Source organism: Pan paniscus, chromosome 19 (genome assembly GCF_029289425.2).
Source record: "Pan paniscus chromosome 19, NHGRI_mPanPan1-v2.0_pri, whole genome shotgun sequence".
In the NCBI taxonomy this organism is placed as follows: domain Eukaryota; kingdom Metazoa; phylum Chordata; class Mammalia; order Primates; family Hominidae; genus Pan; species Pan paniscus.
Genome location: NC_073268.2, coordinates 15,243,013 through 15,256,297, shown reverse-complemented (window position 1 = coordinate 15,256,297; position 13,285 = coordinate 15,243,013). Strand labels below are relative to the sequence as shown.

At 52.9% G+C, this 13,285-nt stretch overlaps 1 protein-coding gene across 1 annotated transcript; it reads right to left on the bottom strand.

Moving 5' to 3' along the window:
• Window positions 1-4,487: 4,487 nt before the first annotated feature.
• ATP1B2 (ATPase Na+/K+ transporting subunit beta 2) lies at window positions 4,488-11,373 on the bottom strand. The gene is made up of 7 exons (XM_034941461.3): window positions 10,658-11,373; window positions 8,781-8,909; window positions 8,338-8,442; window positions 8,026-8,231; window positions 7,597-7,653; window positions 6,656-6,754; window positions 4,488-6,550 (listed from the first exon to the last, which is right to left on the bottom strand). The coding sequence occupies exons 1-7, from the start codon at window positions 10,767-10,769 to the stop codon at window positions 6,386-6,388; spliced, it is 873 nt and encodes a 290-aa protein (XP_034797352.1). The 5' UTR covers window positions 10,770-11,373; the 3' UTR covers window positions 4,488-6,385.
• Between the last annotated feature and the right edge of the window lie 1,912 nt (window positions 11,374-13,285).

Genomic DNA, 13,285 nt, shown 5'->3' with positions numbered 1-13,285 from the left:
GGAGGCTGAGGCAGGAGAGTTGCTTGAACCCGGGAGGTGGAGGTTGCAATGAGCCGAGATCCTGTCACTGCACTCCACCCTGGCGACAAAGTGAGACTCCGTCTGTCTCTCTCTCTTTAGGCCAAGGCAGGTGGATCACCTGAGGTCAGGAGTTCAAGACAGCCTGGCCAACATAGCGAAATCCCATCTCTACTAAAAATACAAAAATTAGCCTGGCAGTGGTGGCCCACGCCTGTAATCCCAGCTACTAAGGGGGCTGAGGCAGGAGGATCTCTTAACCAGGGAGGAGGAGGTTGCAATGAGCAGAGATTGTGCCACTGCACTCCAGCCTGTGCAACAGAGTGAGACTCTGTCTCAAAAAAAATAAATAAATAAAATACTGGAGGCCGGGCACGGTGACTCACGCCTGTAATCCCAGCACTTTGGGAGGCCAAGGCGGGTGAATCGCTTTCAGCTCAGGAGTTCCGGACCAGTCTGGGCAACATGGCAAAACCCCGTCTATACTAAAAATACAAAACTTAGCCAGGCGTGGTAGTGCATGCCTGTAATCCCAGCTACTCGAGAGGCTGAGGCAGGAGAATCCCTTGAACCCGGGAGGCAGAGGTTGCAGTAAGCTGAAATCGTGCCGCTGCACTCCAGCCTGGACGACACAGCGAGAGACTGTCTCAATAAATAAAATAAATAATATAAAATAACATAAATAATAAAAATTTAAATAATAAGTAAATAATAAGCAACAGAATGGAGAGGGTGTCCTATTTGCCTTGCCAGATTTTAGAGAACTTAGTATAGGCTAGGCAGGTGCAGTGGCTCACGCCTGTAATCCCAGCACTTTGGGAGTCCAAGGCAGTGGATCACATGAGGTCAGGAGTTCAAGACCAGCCTGACCAACATGGTGAAACCCCATCTCTACTAAAAATACAAAATTAGCCAGGCATGGTGGCACATGCCTGTAATCCCAGCTACTTGGGAGGCTGAGGCAGGAGAATCACTTGAACTCGAGAGGTGGAGGCTGCAGTGAGCTGAGATCACCCTACTGTACTCCAGCCTGGGCAACAAGAGTGAGACTCCATCAAAAAAAAAAAAAAAGAAACGAGAAAAAAAAAAAAAGAAAACTTACTATATAACTACTGGAATGAGGTCGATGTGACATATGGAGTGGTAGACAAACCAAGGAAAGCAAGTAACAAATACAGGAGATGTTCTCATACAGGAGAATTATTACATGGCCAAAATTAGCATTTCAATTTAATTGGAACACATTAGATATATTTGTTCTTTTGTTCTTTTTGTTATCTTTTTTTTGAGACAGAGTTTCGCTCTCATTGCCCAGGCTGGAGTGTAATGGTGCGATCTTGGCTCACCTCAACCTCCGCTTCCTAGGTTGAAGTGATTCTCCTGCCTCAGCCTCCCGAGTAGCCGGGATTACAGGCATACGCCACCACACCTGGCTAATTTTTTTTGCATTTTCAGTAGAGACAGGGTTTCTCCATGTTGATCAGGCTGGTTTCGAACTCCTGAGCTTAGGTGATCCGCCCACCTCAGCCTCCCAAAGTGCTGGGATTACAGGCGTGAGCCACCGTGCCCGGCCCCTATCTCTTTTTTTTTTTTTTCTTTTCTGAGATGGAGTGTGGCTCTCTCACCCAGGCTAGAGTGCAATGGCGCGATCTTGGCTCACTGCAACATCCACCTCCCGGGTTCAAGCGATTCTCCTGCCTCAGCCTCCCAAGTAGCTGGGATTACAGGCGCCTGTCGCCACATCCAGCTAATTTTTTGTATTTTTAGTAGAGACAGGGTTTCACCATGTTCCCCAGGCTGGTCTCAAACTCCTGAGCTCAGGCAATCCACCCGCCTCGGCTTCCCAAAGTGCTAGGATTACAGGCGTGAGCCACCGCACCTGGCCCCTATCTCTTAAAAATATATTTTTTTTGCCCAACACACATTTCCAAGTTGCCTTGGGGGAAAAAAAATAAATGAAGCTGGCACAACTGAAAAAATAAAACTGGGGCCTTGGCCAGGCACAGTGGCTCAGGCCTGTAATCCCAGCACTTTGGGAAGCTGAGGTGGGAGGATCATTTGAGCCCAGGAGTTTGAGACCAGCCTGAGCAGCATAGTAAAACCCTATCTCTATCAAAAATTTAGGCTGGGCGTGGTGGCTCACGGCTGTAATCGCAGCACTTTGGGAGGCCGAGGTGGGCGGATCACTTGAGGTCAGGAGTTCGAGACCAGTCTGGCTAACACGGTGAAAACCCTTCTCTACTAAAAATACAAAAGTTAGCCAGGCGTAGTGGTGTGCACCTGTAATCCCAGCTACTCAGGTAGCTGAGGCATGAGAATCACATGAACCTGGAAAGTGGAGGTTGCAGTGAGCCGAGATTGCACCACTGCACTCCAGCCTGGGTAAGGAAATGAGACTCTGTCTCCAAAAAAAAAAAAGATACTACAAAGTCAAGAGACAAACAATAGATAGGAACAATGATGCAGAAAGCTCATATCAAAATTGTCAAGGAGGCCCGGCGAGGTGGCTCATGCCTGTAATCCCAACACTTTGGGAGGCCAAGGCAGGTGGATCACCTGAGGTCAGGTGTTTGAGACCAGCCTGGCCAACATGGCACGACCCTGTCTCTACCAAAAATACAAAAATTAACCGGGTGTGCTGGCGGGCGCCTGTAATCCCTGCTACTCGAGAGGCTGAGGTGGGAGAATTGCTTGAACCCAGATGGTGGAGGTTGCAGTGAGCCGAGATTAAACCACTGCACTCCAGCCTGGGCGGCAGAGCAAGACTCTGTCTCAAAAATAAATAAGTACATAAATAAATAATTAAGTTCATAAAGAAATAAAATTTAAAATAAATTAGAGCTCTGCCAGGGGAAGTACTGACATATGATATTTATTGAGTGGGAAAAGTAAGATGCATGAAAGTGTGTATGGTATGACCCAATTTTAGTATAACAATGACCAAACCCCAGTGATCCTTTTCTATATGATGAGGGGTGTGTGTGTGTGTGTGTGTGTGCGTGCATGTGTGTATATTATGCATTCATGATAAAATTGTGTATAGGTGGATTCATGTGTAATAAAGCTATTTTTTAAGACAAATACTAAGACCAATTCATTGCAAAAAGAAAAAAGGCCCCGATAAGAAAATAAAAATTAGCTATAAGCCCCTCCCCTCCCCCATATACTACAAGAAACATCATATATATTTTTTTCTATCCTTATGTGTGTGTTTACTTTTTTATTTATTTATTTGAGACAGAGTTTCGCTCTTGCTGCCTAGGCTGGAGTGCAGTGGCACAATCTCAGCTCACTGCACCCTCCGCCTCCTGGGTTCAAACGATTCTCCTGCCTCAGCCTCCCAAGTAGCTGAGACTACAGGCATCTGCCACCAGGCCCGGCTAATTTTTTGTATTTTTAGTAGAGACGGGGTTTCACCATGTTGGCCAGACTAGTCTCAAACTCCTGACCTCAGGTAATCCTCCCACCTCAGCCTCCCAAAGCACTGGGATTACAGGCAAGAGCCACCACGCCCGGCCTGTGTGTTTACTTTGCACAAAATTAGGATCTTATAGTTCATATTTATTTATTTATTTTTTTTTTGAGATGGAGTTTTGCTCTTGTTGCCCAGGCTGGAGTGCAATGGCACACTCTCAGCTCACTGCAACCTCCGCCTCCCGGGCTCAAGCGATTTTCCTACCTCAGCCTCCCGAGTAGCTGGGATTACAGGTGGGCACCACCACGCCCGGCTAATTTTGTATTTTTTTTTTTAGTTGAGACGGGGTTTCACCATGTTGGCCAGGCTGGTCTTGAACTCCTGACTTCAGGTGATCTGCCCGCCTCAGCCTCCCAAAGTGCTGGGATTACAGGCGTGAGCCACCACGCCCAGCTCATATTGCTTTGACATTCATGTTTCTTCTAGTCAACTTTTCTCATCTGTCTCTGAGCATTTGCTGATGCTCTTTTCTCTCCAAATCACCCCTCCTTTAAGCTCCTGTTCAAATGCTACCTCCTCTGAGAAAGCTTCCCTTTAACGTGCCTGACAGACAGCGGTTGACGGCTCTGAATTTTATCATCACAGGCTCTCTCGCTTTCCCTGAAGCATGTTTAGGTCTACCCTGCATGAGAGTTTCTCGTGTGCTCCTCACCTCTCCTGTTAAACTGGGGAGCTCCTTGGGGGCAGGATCTCTGCCTCTTTCATAACTGTGTCCTCACGGTGCCTAGAATGCACACAGTAGGCACTTCATAAGCATCACTGTACAAAAGGGACGTAGGCTTCCTGTCTCTCTTGTATGGAGTTATCTCAAGATAGTGCGCACTAAATTAGTCAAGGTGAAGGGGGTAGATGCTTGGACACTGGAAGGAAGAGATCAAAGCTGGGGAGCGGCCTCCAAGGCCTGGGGGATCCCCTTGGGACCACCCAGATCCACCCTCCACTCCTTCCCTGGGCTCTTCCAACTGCTCAGAAAGGAACAACCCACACACAGGGCTCTGTGTATGATATATATTTATATATATAATTGCTCTCATTTTATTTTACTTAATCCTCTTTTTACAGTAGATCTGACACAGGCATTAAATAACTGCAGAGAGAGACCATGGTAGGGCGGGTGCAGGAAAACATGGGGGCCCGAAGGGAAGAAACACAGATCCAGCTAGAGAAAAAGGGAAGGGTCCACCCGTGGGTGGAGTGTGGAGGCTGCAGCATTAAAAAAAGAAAAAGGAGGTTAGAGAGGATGAGGAAGTGAAGGGATGCTGGAGGACAATGGGTTAAAATGCCTCTACAGCTACAGAATATTCAGAGCAGGAGGCAGGAGGCCCCTCATTTGACATTCTATGGGCATTATGGGTTTTTTTGTTTTTGTTTTTGTTTTTTTTTTAAAGGCAAAGGGGTCTGAAGAGTTGGAGCCAAGACATTCAGAGGCTAGATTTGGAATTTTCAGGCTGGCATGCAGAGGAAAAGGAAGGAGTTAGTGATTAGTTGATAACTTGCTAAAAGAAGCCAGATAAAGGATGGTGGGGGCAGATCTGGGCTCAGGGGAAGGAGGTGGAATAGTCCCAAAGCCAGCCGATGTTTCCAAGGTGGCCACTGGGGACGGAGCCAGAATGGCCGCCCCTCCCCCAGAGCTCCCTGGGAAGTGGAACTTGAAGGATATTCTGGGAAGGCGAATGGGGGAAGGGAGCCATCCATAAAAACAAAGTGGATATTCAGCCTAGGTCAACCCCGCCCCTCTGGGTAGCAGCTATTTGGGTGACAGAATGGCCTAGGAAGAAACTGAAGGCCAGGCGCGGTGGCTCACGCCTGTAATCCCAACACTTTGGGAGGCCGAGGCAGGTGGATCACCTGAGGTCGGGAGTTCGAGACCAGCCTGACCAACAAGGAGAAACCCCCATCTCTACTAAAAAATGCAAAAAAAAAAAAAAAAAAGAAAGAAAGAAAGAAATTAGCTGGGCGTGGTGGCACATGCCTGTAATCCCAGCTACTCGGGAGCCTGAGGCGGGAGAATCGCTTGAACCCGGGATGCGGAAGTTGCAGTGAGCTGAGATTGCACCATTGCACTCCAGCCTGGGCAACAGGAGCGAAACTCCATCTCAAAAAAAAAAAAAGAAAAAGAAAAAGAAAGAAACTGCTGAAGTCGGGGGCTGCTAGAGGATTTTCAGGAAGGGTCAACACAGGCCTCACTTCCAGTCCCTCATTTCCCAGCTCACAGAGTCACCAGAAGGTGAGAAGCAGAACGTGCCAGCAAAGAGGGAAAAGGCCACAGAACCACCTTGTCCTCAATTACAAAGGGGTGCATTTCAGAGGAGGGAATAGGGATGGAGAGGAGGAGAAGACCTGCCCAGGAGCCAGATAAATTCAAAGTCACCAAGATGGCGACTGTGTAGACAAGGAGAAAGTATGAGAGATCAAGGGACAGTGGCTAGAGCTTAGGAATGGAAGGAGGGAGTGCCACATTCATCTCTGGAAGGAAAGGGGTCAAATGAGACGCGTGTGCACGTTTGTGTGTGTGTGTGGCGGGGGGTGTAGGTGGGTGGGTGGGTCAGTGGGCACTTCCTATAACTCTCAGGGGATATGCAGGCAGAAGAGTGGATAGCTCTCACAGCTAAACCAGAATTAGAAAGGCTCCTAACTCCTCTGTGGCCATCTTAGCCCAGCTCCCTCTCTGACTGATCTGAGGTTGGGAGAAGTTGGTGGGAAAGGTGAGTGACAGGGAACCGCAATGGACTTCAGGCTGGGTTGAGAAGTCAAGGAAAAGGGTGTGAGGCTCAGACAAGTCATAGCTCTGTTATCAAAAATACCTTTGGGGTGGGTGAGGGAGGGATCAGGCAGGGTCAGGGACATTCCAGGAGCATCCACAGGAGAGAGATGGGATGGGAGGAAGGGGCCTCAGGTTTTGTTGATGCGGAGTTTGAAGGCCACGCGGCCGGCGAACTTGTCTCGCTCATCGTCCGTGGCGATGTTGGCGGCGTTGATGCGACATTCTACATTCACCTCCACATTGGGGGTCACATTCAGGAACTTCACAGCCACCAGGGGCTGTGTGTAGTTCACCTGGGCCGGAGGAGCAGTGCAGGGTCTAGGCCTGGGGCAACGCGGCCTCCTTCCCTAGCTCACCACCCGCACCCGCCATCAGCCTGGGCCTCCCCTGGGACTTACGTGGAACTTTTTGCCATAGTAGGGGAAGTACATGAGGTCGATGTTGCCGTTGGCGGGGAACATGACGAAGTTGCCGAGATTCTCAGCATCTTCATCTCGCTGTGGGGGTGCAGGAAGATAGGGGGTGAGCCAGTTAGGGATGGCAGGCACCCAGGAGCTCACCAGACTTCCATTTGTTCTTTTGTTCTTCCTTCGCCCCAATTATTCCTGTCTCAAGTCTGCCTCCCTGGAGCTGTGAGTCTGTGTGTGTGTGTCTGCATGTGCGTGTGTAGATGAGGGGATGGTCTGTCCCTGTCATCATTCTAGGAACTCCTGAAGGCTGCTAATGGCACGAAAGCCTCCTACTCCACTCCTACCCCAAGTTCTTACCCCATCCTCAGGAATCAGTTTCTGGAGCAGAGCCAAGAAAGAACAGATACATGATTAAGGGTCGAATAGGAAGCAAGGAAGGGGATGTGGAGGGAGCAGCAAGTTTCTAGAAAGGACAGACCAGGGGGGAAGGGGGGAACAGGGTCCCAAGGACAACGAAGTGGTGGCAGATGGTGCTAACAGATCAGCAGCTACCAGACACCTAGAAGGAACTGACGGGTGGGGGCCATATGGGAGGGAGAGCGAAAGACACGGACAATCTGGGAATGAAGGAGAAGGTGGAAGCGTTAGGGAGAGAAGCCAGAGGCCAGGGCGTTGGTGGAGGAGGGCGTGTGTCTGGCCCCTAGGAGAGCAGGCCTCTGCATCCCAGAGAGAAGCAAGAGGAGTGCGGGGCCCTCGGAGTTCAAGCTACAGTGGAGCCCAAAAGCCCACTCTTACCCCCTTGTTTCTATGGTGATGGGGCCTCTAGGAGCAAAGAAGATAGGGAGAGACAGGTGAATTACACAGAAACCATGAAGGACACTCAGGTGAGCCACTCAGGTGAGCAGGCAGACAAGGCCCAACGAACTCACCTTCCCAGCACAGGTAACATTCATGCTCTGGTTTGCTCCTGCATAGAAGTTGATGACCTGGAGTGAGGGTGGAAGGTGAAGAGAGTCAGAGGAAGAAGTTGTCGAAGATGGGCATCCAGACCAAGCTAAGCCGGGGACTGTAGTCCCAACTACTAGGGAGGTTGAGGCGGGAGGATAGCTTAATTCCAGGAGTTCAAGGCCAGCCTGGGCAACATAGCAAGACCCTGTCTAAAAAAAAAAAACAAAAGGCATCCAGCCTTCTAACTGCAGAGCTTAGCCTCCAAGGGTCCCACCTCTCTTTTTCTCTCAGCTACACAAACACCCAAGTCTTTCTCATGCCCATTAGCCCCAGTGAAAGGATGCAATTGTCTGCAGGTGGTGTCCCCAGATCCTTCCTCCATTCACCCTGGGGACCAAGGTCATAGATACCCGGTTCATCTTGATGAAGACACAGGGCTGCCCAGTGCTGTAACCATAGTGGGTAGAGTCCCCAATGCCGGAGCAGTTGCCCAGCTGGGTCCGGTTGAATTGGCAGGCACGTTTGGGGTAGTTGAGGACTCCATTATCTGGCTGTTCGTAATAGCGCCCAGGGCGGCAGACATCATTCTTTTGGGCTTGGATAGAGTCGTTGTAAGCTAAAGAGGTGGGAGGGAGAGAGTCAGGGGCCAGATGTTCCACTTCCAAGGTCCCCAGTCCCCTGCCCGAAGTCTTGAACTGACACATAACCAGGCCCACACTCACGCTCCAAGAACTTGTTGAGCTTCTGAACATGCTGGTCCCAGCTTTCAGTGTCACTGACATTGACAATGACATCAAGGTTCTCAGTCTTGGGGCGAATCATCAAGCCTACAGCCAACAAAGGCAGAAGTTGGGGGTATCTATAAGATGAGGGACTGCACACAGAGGGAAGAAAATGGACACAGGGAACACCAGGGTGGGGACAGCGGTGAATATCTGAGATCGTCTTCATGGGAGGGTGATCTCCTGTGGCTATCTGCCACATGCCCAAATCACACAGCTCCCAACTGCAGTAAATGGGAAGGTGGACAGATTTCAAGAACTTCCAAGCACGTGGGGATTGGGTCATCAAAATCAAACTCCTGAAAGGAACTACGAGTTCCTTCTGGAGGTTTGGGGGCACAAGAGCAGTTAGAGTAGCTGGCAGGGGGAGCCTCCACACTCACCCGGTGTGGCCAGTCGGTCCTGGTACTTGGGGGTATGGTCGGAGACAGTCTGCAGCATCACCCACATGGTGAGGGTGAACATGGCGGTGAGGAACCCATAAAAAACGAGGTAGAAGAGGAGGATAAAGGCTAGGGAGGAGGAAACAGGGTCAGCAGGGCCCAAGGTTCCCACCATAACCTCACCTATCCCTACACACCCCTCTACCCACTCTGAAGTTCTGCGCTGGGACTGATCACAGAGCCACAGGGATGTCTTAGAGCCTTCCTCTGGGAGCAAAATGAGACAAACTGGAAACAGGCAGTTGTGTCTGGCTTCTAGCCATGACTCCCAGCCCCCTCCTGGTCCTAGGGCACAGTGAAGCCCGACCTTGTGGAGGTCTGTTATTTTGCCTCCAATTACACTTCCAACTTCTCAACCATGCATAGTCCTGACAAGGCACACATCTGTTACCTCTGCATTCGTACTCATGCTTAAAGCTGTGCTAGCATGGTGCCTTTTAAAGCGGGTACTGGCCACCATTCACAAGCAAACCCTCATACCACCCCGCAGAGACTGGACCCTCATATTTGAATAGCAACATCTCTCTCCCGGTGCCCTTCAGAAACCAAACTTTGAACACAGTTCCTGAAATGAAAGACCTAATACTAGCCTAGCTACAAATCTCTCAGAGACGGCTTGTTAAAACCTTCAACAGTCACCCCACCCTCAGTTCACACCCAGCACCCTGGGCAGAGGCAGGGAGGAAAGGCAGAATCTCCCACAGCCTTCCCTTGGTGGGATCTCTCCATGGCTCCCCCGCCTGAAGTAAGGACCCAAGGGCCGGCTGTTCCCACCACCCTGGACTCCCAATCCTTCCATCTCAGAGGACACTTCTTCCATGAAGTCCTCTGGCTTTCCCAAGCATTGCTGGATTCTTCCCATCCCAGGGGCTGGAGTTTGAGTTCCCTGAGGGAATGGATTGCATGGGATCCACTTCGTGTAGGCCCCTGAATGGGTGGACTGATGGGGACAGTCCCCAGTGTGGAAAGATTGTAAATCGTGTCACACAGTGTCCTCTGTCCCCTGTGTCTCAACGTCCCAGCTTGACCATCCCTCTTGGAAGAATTCCACCCCTCACCTGCACCTGTGCCGGTCACCAGACCCCCCTCCACCCCCCCAACCCCCGACCACTACAACTCCCTGAGTCCTGCCATGGTCAGCCTGGGGAGGCTTCCAAGTCATCCGACTGTCACAGACACCTGGCTGGCTGATGCACACAAATCACCACAGTGACCACTCCTCCCACCGTCACCGACATGGGAGCAAAACCTGCAGCCTCGGTAAAACTCATACTATCAGCAGCCCCCCAACCCACAAAGCAGTCCCAGAAGGCTCCCAAGGCCAGGCGGTGGGATACAGACAACTTCCGCCGTGAAGAACCCCCCCTAACACACCCCCCAAGACCCGCCCCCTCATGAACGTTCCCAGGGTCCAGGGGGTGGGCACGAGCTAAAAATAGACGGGGCTGCGGAGCTAGTGAGAGCCGGAGGGAGGGAAGGGGCGCTCTTTGGAGGTGGGGGACGCCCGTGTGGAGCGGACAGGCCCCGAGAGGGAGTGTGAGCGCCGCGGCGCGGACACGCAGGCGGAGCTGGCGACCCCCCGCCCGAGGGGGCTCCGCGGGGGGCGGGAAGGCGGCTGTGACCTACTTTCTCCGCCTCCGCACGGCCAGCCGGGGAGATTAGACTGGCGATTCGGCCCCCTCCCAGCCCAGAGCCCGGCAGGGAGGCTGGACGCCGGGGACCCGGGAGGGGAGCTGGGGCCGCGTCGGCGGGACCCTGCGCCCCCGAGGCGTCGCCCCGCGGCCTCCCCCCGCCCCTTGCGTGCCGGCCCTGCGTACCCCAGCTGGTCCCGGTGCGGCCCATAAACTGGTGCGTCCTCGGGTTCCACACGAACTCCTTCCACTCCTCAACCACCTGCCCGCAGCTCTTCTTCTCTTTCTGGATGACCATCTTGGCGGCGCGGGGCGAGTCCGGGCGCGGGGCGGGGGGTTGCGGAGAAGCGGGGGCGCCGCGCGCTGAAGCCCTCCACACACCCAAAAGCACGGGGAGCGAAGGCGGCGGGGGCAAAGGAGACCCCCCTCAGATATGCAGCTGCTGCAGATTCCGGGGTGCACGACCACGCGCTGCGGGGTGCTGGCAGCGCGGCGGAAGATGCACCGATCCTAGGCCCCCCAACTGCGATGAAAAGGGGTGCTGTCGGAGCAGGGGAGAATAACAAGAGGAAGGGGTATGAATGCAGCTTCACCCCCCCCAAACCGTCTAGAAACAAAACGAAATGGGGTGCAAAACCAGACGGCTACAAAAACCGAGCAGAACGCAGAAAAAAAGCGGGGTACAAAAAGGCAGAGAGAGGTGGGGGAGGGGGCCGCCCCGAAATCCAAGATGCAAAGAAGCTGTGGAACGAAGCTCAAGGCTCGCTCCGCCAAGCGGAGACCACTGCACCGGTGGTGGCTCAGCCGCGGGGGTGGGGCGGGGACGCGCAGCTGGGGGACAGCCAGGGATGGGGGGCCCCCCAGGCGGAGGCTCCGCTCCTCAGCAGTGCGGGGCCCGCGGTCGCCGAGCGCGGTCTTTATACTCTGCGGCTCTGGGGGTGCCCGCCCCCTTCCCACCCCCAGAAGCTCCGCCTCCTCGCCACTGGCCCAGGCGACCTCATACATATGTAAATATGGAGAGGTTGGGCCCGCCCCCCTGACTTCTCTTAGGGACCTAGCTGTCTCTCCATTACCCGCACCCCAGGTACTAGACTGGGACAGGGTGGGAGGAAGAGATAGAGGGCGTGTCCGGGCGGAGTAGAGGGAAAGATAACCCCAGAGAAACACAACGGCAGAGAGAGAAGCCGATATATGCTCAAAGGTGGGGGCCCCAGGCAGGGAGTTAGAAAGAGACTAAGATACAGATGCGGCGGAAGAGTCCGGGAGCAGATGGGGCAGAATGTCAGAGGAATAAAGAGCTAGAGATCAAGAAAGAGAGCGAAGAGACCAGCCGGGAGGCTGGCCGAGCCAGGAGGGAAGCTAGGACAGGCCACGCAGAGATGGATAAAGGCCACCCCCAGAGGGACGTTCCCCTGTTGGGAGCCGCTACCAGTCCCCCAGACGCCTCCTTCTCCAATCTCACAGCCCCTGTCCACACCACCTGGCTCTGTCCACGTGCAGAGGCTTCCCCATCTTCCCATCACGTCTCCCTGAAGCCCTCTCAACACCACATTCCCAGTCCCCAGCACTGCCCTGAGATCCCAGCCCTGCAGCCAGGTCTACTTCGGTTCTCTGCCTCCTGGCACCCCCACCCCCACGTCTGAACTCACCTCCTTATGTGACTACTTGGGTCAACAAACATTTATTGAGCACCTCTGTAGGCTGTGTGCTGTAGCCCTGGGGAGGCCAGAGAGGTTACACTGAAGCCACATCTCTCACGGGGCTCACAGTCTAGGGCGGGAGTACACTTGCTCTAAATACCACATGTTAAGAATCATTATCTCAAGCCGGGCACGGTGGCTTATGCCTGTAATCCCAGCACTTTGGGAGGCCGAGGCGGGCAGATCATGAGGTCAGGAGTTCGAGACTAGCCTTGCCCACATGGTGAAACCCCGTCTCTACTTAAAAACGCAAAATTAGGCCAGGCGCGGTGGCTCACGCCAGTAATCCCAGCACTTTGGGAGGCCGAGGTGGGTGGATCACGAGGTCAGGAGATCGAGACCATCCTGGATAACACAGTGAAACCCCGTCCCTACTAAAAATACAAAAAAAAAATTAGCTGGGCATCGTGGCGGGAGCTTGTAGTCCCAGCTACTTGGGAGGCTGAGGCAGGAGAATGGCGTGAACCCGGGAGGCGGAGCTTGCAGTGAGCCGAGATCGCACCACTGCACTCCAGCCTGGGCGACAGAGCTTCCGTCTCAATAAAAAAAAAAAATTAGCTGGGCATGGTGGTGGGCGCCTGTAGTCCCAGCTACTCAGGAGGCTGAAGCAGGAGAATTGCTTGAACCCGGGAGGCGGAGCTTGCAGTGAGCTGAGATCACGCCATTGCACTCCAGCTTGGGCAATAGAGTGAGACTTCGTCTCAAAAAAAGAGAAAAAAAAAAAATCATTATCTCGGCCAGGCCCAGTGGCTTATGCCTGTAATCCCAGCTCTATAGGAGGCCGAGGCCAATGGATCACCTGAGCAAGGGAGTTCGAGACCAGAGGTCAGGAGTTCAAGACCAGCCTGGCCAACATGGTGAAACTGCGTCTCTACTAAAACTAAAAAAATTAGCCGGGTGCGGTGGTGGGAGCCTGTAATCCCAGCTACTCAGGAGGCTGAGGCAAGAGAATTGCTTGAACCTGGGAGGTGGAGGTTGCAGTGAGCCGAGATTGTGTCACTGCACTCCAGCCTGGACAAGAGCAAAACTCCATCTCAGAAAAATGGTATGCATTGAATGAATGAATGAATGGGAGTTGGGGCTGGCCTCTGAAGGGTAGGTAGTCTTCCAGGAC